This window comes from Channa argus, chromosome 3, assembly GCF_033026475.1.
Source record: "Channa argus isolate prfri chromosome 3, Channa argus male v1.0, whole genome shotgun sequence".
Taxonomy (NCBI): Eukaryota; Metazoa; Chordata; class Actinopteri; order Anabantiformes; family Channidae; genus Channa; species Channa argus.
This window is the reverse complement of record NC_090199.1, coordinates 14455009-14473788: the sequence shown is the minus strand read 5'-3', so window position 1 is coordinate 14473788 and position 18780 is coordinate 14455009. Positions and strand designations below refer to the sequence as shown.

General features: G+C 37.7%; 2 protein-coding genes across 4 annotated transcripts in view; one reads left to right on the top strand and one right to left on the bottom strand.

Moving 5' to 3' along the window:
* Positions 1–1299, bottom strand: part of dlc1 (DLC1 Rho GTPase activating protein) — a 73078-nt gene extending 71779 nt beyond the window's left edge. Inside the window, exons 1-2 of one of the 3 annotated variants that reach the window (XM_067496888.1) lie at positions 988–1299; positions 688–771 (exon numbers count right to left, since the gene is read on the bottom strand). The gene's annotated coding sequence lies outside the window, so the exon portion shown is untranslated. Of the gene's footprint in view, positions 1–687 lie in introns of all 3 variants that reach the window. The other 2 variants (XM_067496886.1, XM_067496887.1) reach the window with 2 other exon arrangements.
* Positions 1300–9412: 8113 nt separating this feature from the next.
* Positions 9413–16860, top strand: LOC137123428 (choline transporter-like protein 1). The gene is made up of 16 exons (XM_067497110.1): positions 9413–9689; positions 9931–10017; positions 10533–10675; positions 11567–11703; positions 11811–11904; positions 12419–12588; positions 13164–13253; positions 13419–13561; positions 14032–14218; positions 14688–14856; positions 14979–15135; positions 15274–15357; positions 15441–15578; positions 15708–15944; positions 16183–16257; positions 16459–16860. Exons 1-16 carry the CDS (start codon positions 9663–9665, stop codon positions 16480–16482), a joined length of 1962 nt encoding a protein of 653 aa, XP_067353211.1. The 5' UTR covers positions 9413–9662; the 3' UTR covers positions 16483–16860.
* Positions 16861–18780: the final 1920 nt, after the last annotated feature.

Below are 18780 nucleotides of genomic sequence, written 5' to 3'. Positions count from 1 at the left end.
CAAGCAGAGCTGTTCCAATTTTCACATTACAGCAAGCCAACTGCACTCAATAACTTTGATTTGGGGGTTTAATAAACAAACTTCCAGAAATAAAGCCGACAAACCTGCCTGGAGTTTACTATAATAATTTAACATCTGCACACACCGAACTGTAACCAAACCAGTTTGTAAAATTTACACCACAAACATTAAATAGCCATTAACGGTACCTGTGCAAAATGGCCTGAAAAATTGTTTGGGGATATTCTGCACCTACCCAGGATCGCCCAAAAATCTTTAACTAAAAGAAACTAACGGTGTAATCTCAATGTCCTTAAACAGCTGGTTCACATCCAACATTATCATAAAGCACACTGTTGGTCCCAAATGACTATGTGGAATCACATGAATTAAAACACAGGTCTACAATGCCTGTTCTCCTACAATATTTTAAGTTTGAATCTACAGCATTAAAGGAACACAATAACGCAAAAACAGAATGTATCCAAGTAATGCTGAAAATTGGTATTGAAAAAGAATCATGATGCAAACATAACGATAAAGATACTTGTTAATTGGAAATCCTATATTTGTTAATGGGAAACTACAAACTTAATAGAGTAAGTATGTTGCACGCTTTACTGTTGAGTTTCTAAGAATACAACTAATATCCAATTTTAAGACAGGTTTACGTTCCCATTATTGTACCTCTTTGCTGTCAGAAGTAGAGTTTGGTGCTACCAACTGTCGTCTGCATCCTCTGACACAAATCTGCATCTGGTTATTCGTTAACTAGGGGAGGTTACAAAAAATGTCTTAAGCCAGTCATTCATTTTAAACGCCTTCAAAACATCAGCAAAACTGACACCTCAATATATTTCAGACATTTGATGCTGGAGCAACAATGGTTACTTGAGCTGACAGTGTTTTGCCACATACAGTAATCCAGTGGGTGTATATTTAGTAGTTTAACACCAGGTGACAATCCAACAAATAGGTAGCATTTACTTCAAGAACAGTTTTCCAGAGATGTTTCGCAAGTTGCCGTTTCATTCATCTGCCAAAAGCGCTCTGTCCATGCTTGGAAAATGTAAAGCTAGCTCTTCGAGACTGACTTGACATATTTGTATTTTGTGACAAGTCCTTAGTCGGGACTTCCAAAACCAATGTTGAGGACTTCAGTCAGTGTCTTCGCTGTCGAAAAAGCAGTAAAGTCTCCAAAGACAAGCAGAAAGCCGGGGAGCAGTGAATAGTTCCATCTTGATCACATTAGAGTTTTTGCTGACGCTGAATGCTGAAGAGTCAGGGTGGTGTAAGAGGGGCTGGGTTTTCTTTCTCCCACTCCACGCCTGCTCTCCTCCGTTCTCTCCCCTTTTCTCATTGAATCCCCTCCCCTCTGATTTTGACAGGGAGTCTGAGTCACATCCTCGGAGCCCCATCCCCCGTCTCACAACATACCCAGCACACTAAATGCATTTATTCACTCCGCCCTCCCCTAATGTACTTTTTCTCCTCTCTATTTTGGAAACTTGTTCTTAACTTCCCCCTCTCCAAACCTGTCTCTTTTTTCAGTAAACTTTGTCTTGACTCTTCCTTGCTTGCTATTTCGCTATACTGGGCCAGGCTCCCACCAGTTGGTTTTGATTAGTAACAGGCCGCCTTGTGAGACCTCTGGCGGAAGGCCAATAGAGATTGCTCTAATGTTTTGGCAATCATATCTGAGGCATGCTCTTTTTAAATTTGTCATCTTGTAACTGTACAAGCATCCTTAACCAAACACACTGGCACTAATAAAAAAACAAGACAAGAAATATTTACAGACAGACGTATTTTTCCAGATGTACTTGAAACATATGTGAAAAACACAAATATGACTCCTGGAAAAAAGTTGTTTAGTAATGAGGATAACTTTAAAAGTGTTGTCAACCATATACCTTTATTTCAATAAATACCCAAGGAAAGAAAAGCATTTAGGGACCAAAATGCCAGTAATTCATTTCCTAATATAGTCATTTGCCAGCAGCCCTTAGCAGAAAGAAAAAGCAGAGCCTCAGATACAGTATTTAGGCTTGATGTCACTTGGAACATTTAAGACAAATGTTAATAAGAATTGTAATTTTTACTTTAAATGTCTATTCAGACATTTGTAAAACAAGTTGAATATACCCTCTGGCAGATCCACCCAGTCGGAAACATCCAAGCACACTAAAACAGACAAAATGCTTCTTTCTAAACGAGTAAATGAAGAACATCTAAATGAGTAAAACAGTTTTCTACACTATAATATCACTTAGGTAATTAAGCTACGTCACCTACTTAACACAAACTCAAGCTGCAAGCAAATTTATCAAGACAATTGTCAGCAAAGACCATGTAAGCACAAGAGATTTGGAATTTAGCCCCATCAAACTGTCCCTGCAACCCCTCTAACCTCTGGGTCATCCAGATGTGAGGTGAAGTTCTGGATGAGTCTTTTCTTAGGGGCCTTGCTGGGAAAGTGTGCACTGCCGTCAATGTTGACTCTCCAGGGACACAGATGGTCCTACTCAAGGGAAGCGATCCAAGTTCAACAAGACTCCTCTGTTGCATGTCCCATGATGCGCTCTGTGGTTATCTCAAGTGCAGTGTAACGAAATACAGGTCTTTTTGGTCACAGTAGCCACCATGTGGATACGGCTGGTGATTGAAGTGTAGAACCCGACACAGAGCATGACTCAGGCTATCCACTCATTACCTCTTGTAGACATCCAACGCAGGCCTATAATTTAAAAGACTAGTCCTCCCCTCACCAATCAGATCATCCCGCATGGCCACAGGGCAACTTTCCTACATCACAATCTGATCCATCAGTGATGTTGTGCAAACACATGTTCAGTCCACAACAGGTGTGACACTATAGTGTGGTGTATTTGCATAGTAGTGTCTCTGTGTGTGTTGTTGTTGTGTGTGAGCTGCAAAAGTATTGATCCGATGAAATTACAGGACTTGAACTAAACGTAGCTTGAGAAAGAGTTTTGTAATGTTTTCCACAAAAGCTACGTATCGAATGTCACATGCTAAAATTTGCTACTTAGCACAAACTACAGCTAAGGTGCATTTATTATATGACGACACATGGCCAAAATAGGAACTTGATTGTAGCAACTGAGAACATTTACTTACTTTTTGACTCAACTTAAAGTTGAGTGAAAACGAAAAACATAACACGAGCTGAAGCATTCTGTTTGTCGCAATGTGTGTGTATTTTGCAAACTGTATACCGGCCTATGTATATAATTATTTCATAGTATATACATTTAATTTGCTCTATCACGGTTACAGACCACACCCCATGTCCCACATCAGAGAGGACAAGCATGAGCATTCTCACAGGCATGCACAGCATCATTGGTCACATGTCGACATCGGTCAAATACGTGGTTAAGAAAGAGCTATTCATGATTCACTCTATAATCCCCCAGTGTTCAGCCCCATGGCTCCTTAAGTGGAGCAGTGAGGGCCCAAAGGAAACAGCCTCACATTCCTCACTGATATAGTTTGTTATTGGAATAATAAGACAGCCGTATTCACTGGCATCGATGAACACTGAGCGTTTGCCCATGTAGAAGAATGTAGGTGACACACTGGTCTCTTCCATAACTTACTCACTTTGAGTCCCTGTATTGACAAAGATTGCTTTTAGGGAGTTTTTTTTAATAACTTTTTTATAATAGTTCCCTAGCAGTTGGGTGAAGTAGCAAAATAGGGTCTTGGGTTCACTGACACTAAAAGGAAACCAAACAATGCCAGATGCCAGACTCTCCTGTAGAACATCAACAAACTGCACCGAGATCTGGGGAATCCTTTTCTGTCACTCTCTATGCCCTGTGGTTATCAACTCCTGAGCAATGACAATATTCTTGAGTAGATCATCCCAATGAATATGATCCAACTTAAGAGAATTTACAAAGGCAGCGGATGGTTCTGTTGCTGTCTTCATTAAGAAACTGGCTTTCATCATTTGTTGATTTTGACTTGCTTTGCTTGTCTCGACTCGACGTAAACACAAAAAGTCATCGTGGGAGACACAGAGGGGGCTCTGGCCTCTGATCATGGGTTATAGTGTGACTTACCGTGGGAACAGGAAGTACAAGTTATTGAGGATACAGAACATAACAGGCTAAAATAATCTATCTAATCTCCTTGTGAGATGGTCCGTGTGTATGTGTGTGTGCATGTTTGCTGTAGAACTGGAATATGTTGCTTGGTTTGTCAAATGAAATTAGATAGATGTATCAACGGAGCCTTGTATTTTTAGGAAGTAAAAAAAATATTTTCACACTGAGAAAGGCCCAACTATGTGCCCAACACTTCTCATTTGTTCATTGTTTTCTGTACTCTTCCTTTATTCCTTATCACGCTGAATGACCACCATTGTCACACTTCTGCTGTTTCAGAAGTCACCAAAAGAAATGATTCACACTGGATTTGTGTTGGTCAGCATTTGGCCAAACCTATTAGGTATTACTGTATACAATCATCAGCAAATACAACTATGTAAATACAAAATCAACAGAACAATTTACTGATATAGTCCATTGTTTATTGAGGCTTTAGTGATTTGAAAGAGAGACAAACAATGTACCTCTTTTATATAACTTAAGAAGGAATATTCAGTTTCTGTGTTGCATGTCAACATATGTCCTTTATTAATATTTGGATAAGCTCTTGCTGTTTCCTGTTCTAAGAAAACACAAATCAGTGTACCCAATATACATTGGCTTTTTGAAAACACTATGATAAGCAGTCTATTCCAAACTTGATGACTCAATGAAATGGAGACTTTAATTTCCCAAAAAATTCCACTCCTGAAGAACAATGAATTAATGGTGGCCTCATCCTGGACAAGTAGGAATAAACAAAAGCTCTGACCAAGAAACTGAGCACAAATTTTGTGCTTGCTGTCTGCCTCTGCCATTCGCTCACTTTGGGCTTATTGCAGACATCTTTGATCTGGATCTTGAGTCTCCTTGGAGATTCAGTCTCACCTCTTGTCTTTATTTCTCTCTATAAATACTATCTTAGATTTTTGTCTGTCTTTATATATTTATGGATGTAGATGTGTAGTCTCAAGTACTTGGAGAAAGTCTTCAGATTCAGGTTCTTGCCAGTTTTACCATGTTAATGGATTCATATTGTTCATATACAGTATATATTTACAAGCTTTCTACTCAATGTAGTTCTGGCTAATTCTGGCTACTTTGTACATGTGTTGATTGCATAGCTGTCCCTTCTCTTTGTCCTTTCTTATGCTCAGATTCTCTTTCAGATGGTCAAAGTTTCGAGACATGAGTATTTCTTTTCCAAATGAATGTTTTAAGAATAGACTAAAAACTGAGGCGTGTTTGGCCTCAGTATATAAATAAAGCTGACTGGAGTCAACTCTTCTTTAAACCAAACAGTCATTCTCTCATCAAAAGATATTCCACTGGTTTATAACTCAGAGACCAACAATCCCATTTCTAGCAGGAATTACATAACAATAAGTACAAATATGCAAAAAATACTTTGTATAAAGAACCTATATGCTAGAATGAGGGAGACACTGAGCAAGTAAATGCAGCTCAGACAATCCGGGCATGGGTAGGTGGCAACAACAGCTGGATTCCATTTGTGGACTCCCATGCTCCATAGTCCCATAACAACCTGCACCTGAGCACATTCTCAGATTCCTGTAGGCTTAAAATATGTGCATGAATGCACACTTATAAAGCCATCTATGCTAGATGTTCAAGTGTATCTGAATCATAAAAGTAGCACTCAGATTTGCCCCAAATTATCCAACATGAAACTACAGTATACTTTTGAGTCACAATATTGATGAAGCGTCAGCATTTAATTTAGCTCTAGCTCGTCATGGAATATGCACTGTTTATTATAAAAAAGGTTAGGTGATTTGCAAAGAATATATTGTGAAACTGAAAGCTGAGTAATGTATCACCACCACTTCCATCCAATGTGGTAAAAAAAAAGTAGGTGAAGTTGCAATTAAGTTGAGTTAGTGAAGAAACTCAACTTAATTGCCTTTTGGAATTCATCACATTCTCCAAAGCCTGACATTTTCTAAAAGCTTGAACCTTGAAAGTAACAGAGGACAAGGACACATAATATTTATCCTCTTGACTTGTTGTTTATGAGGAATAATTCTTGAGGTTGCACCAAACCTGGGTGGTGAGCCAAGAAAGTGACGTACTACATCCACCCCAACCAGGATTCTGCTGAACATATGCTGTGCTGGCATTAACTATTCCATTAGACATCCAGGAAAATGTGTTGTCCTAGGACACAGTTGCCACAGCAGCATCAGCAGGAAATACTTCAGTACAAGAGTCAGGAGATGAGGGACTAGAAGCTGTTTCATCACTTAGTGAGAGGCCTTTGAACGGTGAATGTTTCTGCTCCATGTTCGTTTGCAGTTTGATTCCAAATGTAACCTCCCAACATCTGTGCCTCGTTCCCTCACAAACATACTGTAATCAACTGATCATCAAACAGCTGAGTGCAAAAGTTTTAACACCCTTATTTTAAATTGGGGGGAAAAAAGAGGAAAACTGTTTTCATCGACATGTTTAATGCACATTCAGCTAGTACAAATTTTCTTTCATCAGAAAATAAGTCAAATTAATTTTTGATTCGTTTTTCAAGGTGTATGCAAATTTTGCACTGCTGTAGTTTTGACCATTTTTGTAACATTTGTACTGGCTGAATGGACCTTGTTATCATGGGCTACGGTTAACTTTGCATCCACTTACATGCCCTTTCAATGTGGCAACACGTGTCCCAACTGTTTTCTAGAGACTGCTATGTTGCCTTCAGGGCAGTTTTGTATCTTTCTGGAACCTGTGTTGACATTAGTTTTGATGTAAAACAACAGCAGCAACAACAACAAAATGAAATAAAAATTAATAGTGACAGTAGTACTTTTTTGTAGAAGGTACTTTTGACTATATGAGGCATTTAAAAGGAATGTAGGGAGATGCAAAATTAACCGTAAGATTACAATAATGCTAATTGAGCTAGTACAAATGTTCTATAATCAGAAGTAACAAAAAATGGTCACGGAGTGTATTCAAATATGTTATAGTAAGATAATGAAATTTGCATCTGTGCAAGTTTGCTTAATTCTTGATATAGTAATTTAAAATGATCTTGTGTGCATTAAATATTATTTTGGTTAAAAATCTGTCTTACTCTTTTTGACATATCAGAAAAAGGGGATGGAAGCTTTTGCACCCAATTTTTATGTGCCGTCCTGCAAAATCTACGTTTATCCACATTAATATAATTGTATTATCAGGCTTTAGGAAAATGCAGAATCTAAGGTTTTTATAAAAGATTCTAAAGTTTAATGCTAAAGGAATTTAGTCCTAGGCTTAGTCTCTAAAGGAAACAACACAGCACAACATCATAGCGTAAAAAGTCTATTTAACTGCCATAGTTAAATATTTACCTATCCATCGAGTCTTCTCACAGTGCAGTAGAAACATTTATAATGCAATAAGAACAGCAACACACAACGCAAGTAACCTCTTATTCAGGAAACTGCTTGACATTCCAGCCCACTGAGAACCTTCACTATAAGAAGTCTCTTGAAAAACAGCCGGCAGCCCTTGATACCACTCATTGAGAGATAGAACTGCAAACATCTCAATCTTTTTAAAAGCAACAAATTGTGTTTTATGAAATAGTATGTCTACAAGCAAACGGTAAGCAGTATGAAACAAAGCAGATCAACTGTACCATGGCAGAGACCATTGCTTCAAATGCCCAAATAATGATGCAAAAGATGGCATAATTTCTCAAAAACATAAAGATGTAACAGAGAAACAAGATTTGCTTAAAAACCTATATCTACATTTTGCTTGCACTTGTAAATATTTGTGCCTGTGGGAAGCGCTTACCACATGCAGTGCACAGTGAGGGGAAGACCCTCGTCATGTAAGTCCTCTTGTCCCCCTGTAAGAGGGCCACCTGGGTCTGCCAGTAAACATTAGATAAATTACTGTCATTAATCAATAATTTGCATTTAACGGAACAAACAATGTGCAATATCAATACATAAACTGCTGGGGGCAACAAATCTCATATGTATTTATATGGGGAGCTGCAGAGCTGCGCAGCCATCTGGTGTTCAGTTTACCTTTTTAAAATTGAACTAAACCCTTTATAGCACATTGGCTGCCACTGTAACAAAGGAAGGTGATAGGAAGAAGTGCATCGAAAATTTTAAAGTGCCCTAAACTGAATGGTATATGTGCTACTCAAATAAAGCCAGCCACACCTGTGGCCTCTCAATGTGATTTAATTATTAAATACCGCATGGAGTAAAAAAAAAAAGTCAATACTGTTAGAAACTAGATTTCGCAGAGAAATGCTCACAAATGAAAAATAAGAGTAGGTTAAAGGCTGTTACACCAGTCAGCTGTTACTGCTATCATAATTTGGGCAAAGCAAAATAAAGCTGAAACTCACCTTAGATAAGGTAGACGAAATAGTTAATACACTGGCAGTCCCTCTGGATTACGCCCATTTTAGTCCATTAACCGCTGTATACTCAGATTTTCTACTATGGTGAGCCTGGTCCCAACTTTGACTTGCGTTCATGCACAATTCTTCAAAGTTCAGTTTCTTCATTGCTCCAGCAAACGGCGCCAAATCCAACACGTGTCCCAACTGTAGTCTAGCGGCCGCTATGCTGCGTTCAGGGTACCTTTGTAACATTCTTAAGCATCCGTGTACATTCAGTTGATGTGAAACAAATATAGCAACAACAACAAAGTTATATTTAAAGTAAAAGTATTTGTGGTAGTAGTAGTAAGTTTTAATCTAGATCGTGGTGTTCTCTACAAAAGTGTTTCCATATCATCCTCCTTAGAAGCTGAAACATACCAGTTTTGATGATTTTAGAGGTCTAGAGCTGGGGAAGATAAAGTGAATTGGTATCTTCAAATTTCTAATTGACTGAGCACGTCTGATCCAGGTAGTCAGCAGTAAATACTACAGGGTTACGTGGAAAACAACCAGAGTAGGAGGCCTTGGAGACCATGATTATGAACCACTGCACTAGCCCACCACTTCCACATGGAAAGGACTGCTCCCACCTTATTGCTTTGCCTTTCCACTCTGCAACAAAGTAGCAGGAAACAAGAGGAAGTGCAGAAAAAAAAAGCCTATATATATATATATATATATATATATATATATATATATATATATATATATATATATATATATATATATATATATATATATATATATATATATATATATATATATAAAAAACTAAATAAATCAAACTGTTTTTTTAATGGAGACCTGCAAGTGCATCTCGTCTCCATCTGTTGACAGAAAGAGGAAACTGTCCCTGGTAGCCACTGAAGGCAGCATAATGAATCTGACTTCTTCCGCGTTTACCTACAGTTCTGTTTCACAACATGGGCGTTTGCCAGTGAAGTGAAAAAAAAGAAAAAAAAGAAGAGGCAAATACAGATTTTTTTTTTTTGTATTTCATTTATTTTTTGTGCTCGAGTGGCGGTTCCAAAGAGAAGGGGGAGAGAAAAGGAAATGAACTAATAAAAAAAAGTTGGACAAAAAAAGGCACTTTAAGTGTTGGCTCGGCTAGAGTTGGCGTGTGGTCGTTTACAATGGGATGTTGTGGAAGCACAGATCAGGTAAGTTGCGTTCACTAAAAATATTCTGAAACGTACAATATGCAAAGTTTAAAAGTTGAAAACCGAATAGCTCACGGACTCACATCACTTCTCGGACGGGAGCAGCCGCCTTTTCTCGACAACAACAAAAACAACAGCACAGTAGCTTATTTGTGTGTCGGCACAGCAGCTACTGCACCGCAGTCTCAACTATAACACGACTGAGGTTAATCGCTCCCGTTTATTATTTATGCCTTGGCAGAAAAAACGTGACTGGAAACCGCTGGAGGAGCGCAGCTGCACGGATGTCCCATGGCTCATTATATTCCTACTGTTTGGTATTGGAATGGTGAGTTACATTATCAATGAGCTAAATGCCCTTTTACCCCATTAGCTCCTGCATTAATTGTGCTACTTTCATGGAATTGTACTTTTAAGTGTAATACTTAGTAGAGGTGTTAGGTGTTCAACACCACGGATCATGCTGCGTAGTTGTTAAACCTTAGATATGGGGAAGTGAAGTGCTGAGCTCCATCCAAAATGCACACAGCTAACTTTTGCATCGCAGCACTGCAGTAAATTGAGGTTTGCGTGTCTGTGATGTTGTGATACTATTGTGCTGTAAACAAGCTACAGTCTTCAGAACATAAAGTTGAATCAACAGTTCTGATTATGTTTCAGCTAAACTAGTAACTATCTTTATTTAATATTAAATTTAATATTAAATATAAGTTGTAGCTACAGACATCTCAACTTCTTCATATATGGCAAATTCTACATTTTATCAATCTATCTCTAATTTATATGCAGAGCCTTTATAATCCTTGCATAGACTTACTGTCTTCTGACCTGTGTTCTCTGCAGTTGTGTATTTGTGGCTATCCCATCGCCACAGGAGGTGCCTCCAGGCTGATCTCGGGATACGACAGTTATGGCAACACCTGCGATCATAATAACACAAAAATTGAAGGAGTACCCCTCAGTGGCCGCGACATGACCGAAAACAAGTTAGTCTCATTTGTCGCTAAAGCCCTAACAAGGTTTCGAAGTGTATTTACATCTGATTAAACTTTGTTAAGGTAATATGTTATAGAATAAGACACACTGTGCGTGTACCCTGCTGTCGCTTCAGTAGTTTCACTTGCTCTGTTTTTCTGATTATTCAGATTCCAAAGAGCAACAGAATATGTAGCAATCTTTTGCCCTCTTTGCTTGAGCATTGAAGAAGCCATTGAGCATTTCAAGTGTGCATGCAAGGATTGCATCACGTTCTCTTAATCTAATTTGGAGCAAACAACCAGTTGTAGCATTTGGAAACATTTGAATTTGAACTCTCTTTCATCCTACACAGTTAACAAGATTGACCTGTGCAGATGATGACCTAATTACACCTACCTGAAAATTACACATTCAAAATAAAATGTAGCATAGTAAGTTGTTCTTGCCCAAGGTTTGTAAAATTAAAAATAAACCCACTGTTTTGTTTTAACTGGAAACATTCTTTCACAAATTCTGCTCATCTCTTAATGTATAAGAGAAATCTTTGGTTGTAATCATCCTTTTAGGACGCAGCTGTTTCATCAGTAAGCAGCCCACATGCCCTCTTCTTCTGAAACAATGGGTCATGCTTTATTGATGGGCTTATTGCCCACGGAGGCTTTGAATAAAAGGCGTTTCTGGTACAAAGAAGGGTCTTTGTGACAGGGTCACAAATGTCAACATCTTTCATATTCTGCAGAACAGAACAGTCCCAAGTTTGACTTAGTAATACACTAATATACTTATTTTTTCATCAGTGAAAAATAATTTATTATGTAGGAGGGAAATGGGGGAGTCAGAAATTTATACTAAATGCTTAATGAATCTAAAATTCTCTTTTTTTTTTTTCTTCCTATCAGATATGTTTTCTTTCTTGAGCCTTGCAACCTTGACCTCATTAACAGGAAGATCAAGTCCATTGCCCTGTGTGTCTCCAAATGTCCAACCACTGAACTGAATAACTATGACGATTTGAAGAAGTTTGCGCTGAATAATGGTGAGCAAACTTGCACAAGTGGAAAATATTGTACTGTAAAGATGCTTCAGTGAGTTTATTTTTACTAATATTAACGTGATATTATTTTTGGGTCTTCCGGTTGTCAGGCTCTTATCTCTGCTCCTATGATATTTCTGCTACAAGATACACGAGTCATTCAGAGAGATTCACTAAGTGTCCCAAACTGCCTGTTCCACCAAGGTAATTAATTATTATCTATATTTTAAATACAACATTAACTTATACCTAATAAATTTACTTCACATGTTTTTATCCACTGTTTTTAATGTCATTCTTATTATCCCCTGGAAAATGGCACATTCGCTAAGTGCTTGTTGAAAGTGTAGTGCAGCTGTACATACAGTATATTTACACCAGTACAGGAAGTTATAGTATATACAGGTACAACTCTGTTTTTTAATTGCTGTATGTTCCCCTTGTATTTTTTGGCACCATTTTACTTTCATGCCTACAATTCATTCATTCGTATATCATTTACTGTATTTAAATGGTTAACTCCAAAACTAACTGTACTCTACTGAACTGTAGCGAGACCTACTTATAGGGATTCCAGGACCAAAACACGTCTGAGTGATAAACAAATATACAGTAGATTGTCGACCACAGTCCACAGTCTGCTCCTTCAGCCACTAATCATTAATGTGAATTAATGTGATTATGTGAACCCATGTTCTTCATTATTTTATGTTTGCAGTAAGGCTTTCCCGCTGTTCCACCGCTGTATTCCTGTGGACATCAGCTGCTATGCTGAATTTGCCCAGGCATTCATCACATTTGTCAGTGACAACACTGTCATGCGACGGGTCATTGCTGGGGTGATGGCAAGCAAGGAGATCATCATGGGCCTTTGTGTTTTAGCTTTAGGTAAATCCAGCTCACCATATGCTTGTGCATGTCTTTGGTGAATTAAAAAATAATTTTGTTAAGTAAGGAAAGAGTTGGTAAGTTTTTTTTTTTTTGATGCAGACGATTCTCTAGGGTTTTTATTTTATTTATTTTTCATGCTACTCCTACTGCACAGCTTACGTTGCTCGAGAGGATTCAGTGGGAACTGTCGGAAGGGAAGCTATTTTTGTTTTAATAACAGGAAATGTTTGAGGGTTTACAGCCATTGTATTCACTGACGTTTAGCCCATAGGCATTAGTTTAAGATCTCCTCTACCTCCTCTCATTGGTACTACAAAAAGACAAAACTGATCGTCCATCAGTTTTAGATGTCTTTGATCCCAACATTTTGATCTACTTGGTTTGGGTGTTTCAGTCATTCCTTGTCATTCATGTTTTGTTGTTCAAATGAAGCACAACCACTTGTATGTTAAATAAAATGTGTAGTTTCATGTGTTTTATTTGTGCTTCAGATACAGCAGTGTTGATGTGTCTTTTTACATCTAATCAGTGTTTTATATACTGATATCATGTATGTTTCTCCTCTAATACAGTTTTGTCCCTGATCATGATGGTTGTCATTCGTTATATTTCTAAAGTGCTTGTGTGGATTCTAACGATTTTGGTCATCATCGGCTCTATAGGTAACTTTAAAACATACGCTACATGTTCTTAACTCCTACATCCACACGCAAAAGACATTTTGACCTTTTTACATACGTTTTATTTAGGTACTTTTTAATTGTATCATACTGACACAAGAGTAAAGTTTTTGTATGTGAACTTTTTTTCTGCTTGATCTTTTGCAGGTGGTACAAGCGTCCTCTGGTGGTTGTACGTTGACAGCAGGAAAGCCCTTGATAATCACACCATGTCAGTATTTGGAAAAGAAGTCGCTGCAGACAATGTTAAGGCCCTGCTTGTGTATTCAATTGGTGCCACAATTTTCACGGTACGTCTGAGCAAACAGCTAAAGTGTCTATGCGTTTGGGGATAGTGTATATTCTTTATATGAGGTATAGATAAAACAAGTACATAAAATGGCTTCCCAGACTTTTTCAGTTCAAGATCCAAAACAGGACCTGCATGCATTCATACATCACACATGCATACGTAAACAAAACACAAGAAAACCTGAATATAATATTTATATGAAATGTAACAGTATAAAAGCACATCATACCTGAATGAACATGGCCAAGAAAGTTGTTTTAGTCAGTTTTTTTGTTTGTTGGTTTTACATCCATCAATCTTGAATTTTTAAAGCAGATAGTTCTACTTTTTAAACCCCAGTGTTTATTTTCTTAGTCTGGCATATTTAGTGAAGTATAATCTTTACACACATCTGTGTTTAAAATAACACAAATGTAAAATATGTTTTACACATTTCAGTGCTTTATTAGATCTCGTGTATCTCTGCAGGTGATTCTTCTGTTGGTGATGTTTTTCATGAGGAAGCGTGTGGCTCTCACCATCTCCCTGTTTCATGTGGCTGGCAAAGTGTTTGTCCATCTTCCCCTGCTGGCCTTGCAGCCTTTCTGGACCTTCCTTTGCCTCATGCTTTTCTGGGTCTACTGGATCGCTGTGCTTCTTTTCCTTGGGACCACAGGTTAGGACAAAGGCTGGTGCAAAGCTGCTGTTTGTCAGATCCAAATCAGTGCAGTACACAGACTAGTTTTCAGCATCCAGAGCATCGGGGGATAACTTTTCCCAGACAAGAAAAAGATTGTGACATTTTGTCTTGGTTTTGTGGCGTGACTAAACTCCCACATTTGGAATCTTGTGCCAGTCTCATGATGGGGGAGGATGGAGTCAATAAACCACTTCTCTCTTCATCTCCCACTTCTTTTTTCCACAGTTGATTTAAACTCCACCAAAATAGTAATTAAAACAGCAGCGCTGGCCTAAATTAAGTCAAAACATTAGATTTTCTTGCTTTCACAAGTAGTAAAATTAATAAATTTATTGCCCTTTTTCCCCACAATTAACACTTGACAGCATTAGGGTAAATATAGAGTGATCGGTGGTGAATGTCTAAAAGCATTCAATACAAACTTTCACTCCTATTCTACTCACAGGTGCACCGGTAAAGAACAACTCTACAAATGTGGTTGAATATCACATGCAGGGCCCTCTTCAGTACTTGGTGTGGTACCATGCTGTGGGTCTCATCTGGATCAGTGAGTTCATTCTTGCCTTTCAGCAGATGACCATTGCTGGAGCTGTGGTCACCTACTACTTTACAAGGTATAAAAAGTAACAATCGTTTTTACCACATGGAAAGTCTTTGCTGCCACATTTTCTTTTAATTCTGTTATTAGCCCATATAAGTTTAATTATGTCTTCATTCTGTATGTGATTAACTTAAGGAATAAGTCCCAGATGCCAGCAACTCCCATCCTTAGTTCTATGGCACGTACCATCCGCTACCATCTGGGTACTCTGGCTAAAGGCTCTTTCATCATCACACTTGTTAAGATTCCTCGTCTCATCCTAACATACGTCCACAGCCAGCTCAAAGGAAAGGTGAGCTGTGAAATTTGAAGTTTAAAACTTCATGTTACCCTCTTACATCAAACCAGTAAGCTCCAATCATGCGCACATTTTTTCATAAATTTTTTTTGGATAGTTAACCTGTATATATATATTTCTTCATATTTATAGGAAAATGCCTGTGCCCGGTGCATGCTGAAAGCTTGTGTCTGCTGTTTGTGGTGTCTTGAGAAATGTCTAGCATACTTAAATCAAGTAAGTAATCTTATATTGGTGAGGGAAGAAAGTACACAGTGGCTTTAAAATGTATTTACAGTGTCTTTGTCAATTATTTATAGAACGCTTACACTGCAACAGCCATCAACAGCACCAATTTCTGCACCTCTGCTCGTGATGCTTTCCTTATCCTGGTGGAAAATGCTCTCCGAGTGGCCGCCATTAACACTGTGGGTGACTTTGTCCTCTTCATGGGAAAGGTACTACACACACACACCAACACACGCACGCTGCTTCTCCTCTGCTGTCCGCTCCAAACATTTGGAGAGTTTTCCAATGACAAAAATGACCTTAATGTTTTCTAACAAGCCTTAAATCTACACCATCAGGTACTCATAGTGTCCTGTACGGCTTTTGCCGGCATCCTGGCTCTAAACTACCAGCGGGACTACACCGTGTGGGTGCTGCCTCTTCTCATCGTCTGTCTGTTTGCATTCCTGGTGGCCCACTGCTTCCTTTCTGTTTTTGAGAATGTGGTTGATGTCCTCTTCCTTTGCTTTGCTGTGGACACAAAGTATAATGACGGCAGCCGGGGACGAGAATACTACATGGACAAGGCCTTAATGGTATGTACATACAGTATGGGTAATGGTGATAGTTCTTGCTCCAGTGGTTGGAGTTGCAACTTATACAACAATGTGGACAGGTTGAAATAAAAGGGTTGTGTCACTTTGATTCTTGGAAATGTTTGAGCTCCAAAGAGCTTTGGTTTCTCCAAATCTCTCCTGGTACTCACTTACAAGTTATAATCTTTCTTCTTGTAAATTTGTATTATAGAAATGATCTAACTCTGTCTTTTTCTAGGAATTTGTTGAGAACAGTAAAAAAATGGGTTGGTCTAAGGCAGATGATGGGGATGGACGGGAGATGAAGTCCATGGTGAGTTCCAATCCCTGGTGTTAGCTGGTTCATTCTTAAATTAAAACAAATACATCATAAACTGGGCTCGTATCTATTACCACATCCTGATTATGTATAACAGTAACCTCTAGGTTGTGTGCAATTTTAATGTTGTGCATTGTGTGTTTGCAAATGACTGTCAGTTGACAAAGTGATTAGATAGTTTTTTCTTTGTTGCAGGTACGTGGAGAAACTGTAGCTTAACGATGTGTCAGAATGACGGCCAGAACCACTAAAATACTCCAAATATTAACTCAGATTTTACCAGCATTACACTCCAGGGACATCAATATAACATTACTTTATGCAGTTTGTGAAAGAGTTACAATTTAATGTTTGACACTACTAGGACTTGTGCATTATTATTATTAGTAACATGTCTTTTAATTAATCTTTTTTTATATATTATTTTTTTCTAAAGGGTTTAACATGTTTGGGTTTCTTTGTTTTAGCAGTTTTAGCTGTTTTTGTAATAGCTCTGTGTATATTTTGGAATGGATAGCTAACAATGTTTCGTCTAAGAACGTTAAAGTTGTTTATTACTTAATATATTTTATACTTGAATAAAACCAACTGATCTGGTATTGTTTCATTTTTTGACATCTTTTGTTTCTTTGAAACAAGTATAATCACATAAATTGTCACCTCTCCAGCGACAATCTTTTTTTATGTTTTAAATATTATGCAGGAAGCATAAAAGTATCAGCTGGACAAGTTTAAGAGCAGCTGTCAAACAATGTAGCATTAATGTCTGACAGAGGAAACCTTTGCTCAAATATTCATCTGTTAAGTCTAATGTCAACCACTGGGAGGCAGTAAATCCTGTAAAATGCTTTTTTTTTTTTTTTAATATCTGCTGTGGATGTCACACCCTTCACAAATAATGAGAACATTATGACATTATAACCTCATACTAGAACTAATAGGTTTATAGTTTTCTAAATCCACTTATGGAAAATTAGTGATGTTGACATAATGTTTTATCTCTTGTTGCATGACTTCAGGAATTGATTTTGGTGCCATTTATAAAAGACGAAGCCAAAATAAATGAAACTTCAGTGATTAAGAAAACATTTTTAGAACTGATTTTAAACACAATATATTTGCATTGTTACAACTGAGTTAACTATCACTCTATATATTTTCTGATGTATTTTGTTTCTACAGAAATATAATTTCATCACATATATATTATAAATGTATGTTCTTTGTACACAGGTAGCTAGGCATTTTTTATTGGTAGATGTTAAAATATGTAATTATGACATCAATTCGCAATGTGCAGTACAGTGTCCTTTCCTGCACAACTTTTAATTTACAATGAATATGTACATTAGATCATGTTATAATCACTATGGAGGTAGACTGGGCTGCCATTAATGTGTGTTCCCCTGAGTGTATCCACAGTTTACTAATGTACAGATTTCAGCCTCATCCTGTCCTGTTTCTTTCCAGTCCAGCATTGACTAGGCAAGAATCAAGCCACTAAGCAGTTAGAGGTTATTGATGGGAAAGCTCTCTCTGTGCAGTGCTGCCCACCTCCATAAAACACAGGAATCCAGAGAAACCGCTCGATGGCTGGTGAGTCACACCTAAGTGATTTCTGTAGTACCTACAGAACAAACCATTCCCGGAAACCCTTTGTTACTCATTTAAAAAACAGGAAAACACATTCATTCTTGGCAGAAGGTAGCAACATTTGACATTTTGAATGAGGCAGTATGGATTTATTTATTTGCCTTATTACTGGAATAATTGTTATTCTGATAATGTGAGCAAAGCAGACACATTTATGAGTTAATAGACGTTTTCTGACCGAAAATTCATACCTCTTCAATCGTAGCCCTTTAAACAAGAGATCCTTTTGAATGATATTGTATTTAGACACTGGTAAAACTTCAAAATATATTTATTTGTATGTCTGAAAGCAAGTTTTGAAATCATAGTAGATTCTCAGAATGAATTTAAAAGTAATATCATGCACATGTGTCTTTTAGTCCTTTTTATTTTAAAATCTCTACAATATATTCACATATCTACTGTGTAGTACAATATACCATTCTGTATCAATTAACATAGCCTGTGTAAGAATTAATAATTTGTTTCTTGACTTGAGCTCCTAAGGTCTGATTCAACTAGTAAATAGCAGCCAAACCTGTATACGGATGTCTCTTGTTTGCGCTGACTCAGGCTCAGTAACATGAGCTTGCTAAGTGTGTGGTGTGTGTGAGTGTGAGTGTGAGAGAGATAGAAAGTGTATTGACCATCAGTGACTGACCATTAAGATGAGCCACACTGCCTCCTCAGCAGCTTGCTTGGGAAGGTCAGCTTAGACCTTTTCAATAGTGTTTACTGTAGTACGCAAACAACGAGAATAGCCCACAGTCATAATACTCATTAGTAATTAGCAGTAATTCTAGCAGTTTTTAGTAAGTTCTTTTGCTCCAGAAGACCCTTTTCAGAGTTTGACAAAATAATCTTTATGATGTTATCAGCATAAAG

Coding starts and splice junctions, on each gene's coding strand:
- LOC137123428 (XM_067497110.1), top strand. CDS start 9,663: ATGGGATGTTGTGGAAGCACAGATCAG. Junction 11,704..11,810: donor GAAGTTTGCGCTGAATAATG/GTGAGCAAACTT, acceptor TCCGGTTGTCAG/GCTCTTATCTCTGCTCCTAT. Junction 13,562..14,031: donor TTGGTGCCACAATTTTCACG/GTACGTCTGAGC, acceptor GTATCTCTGCAG/GTGATTCTTCTGTTGGTGAT.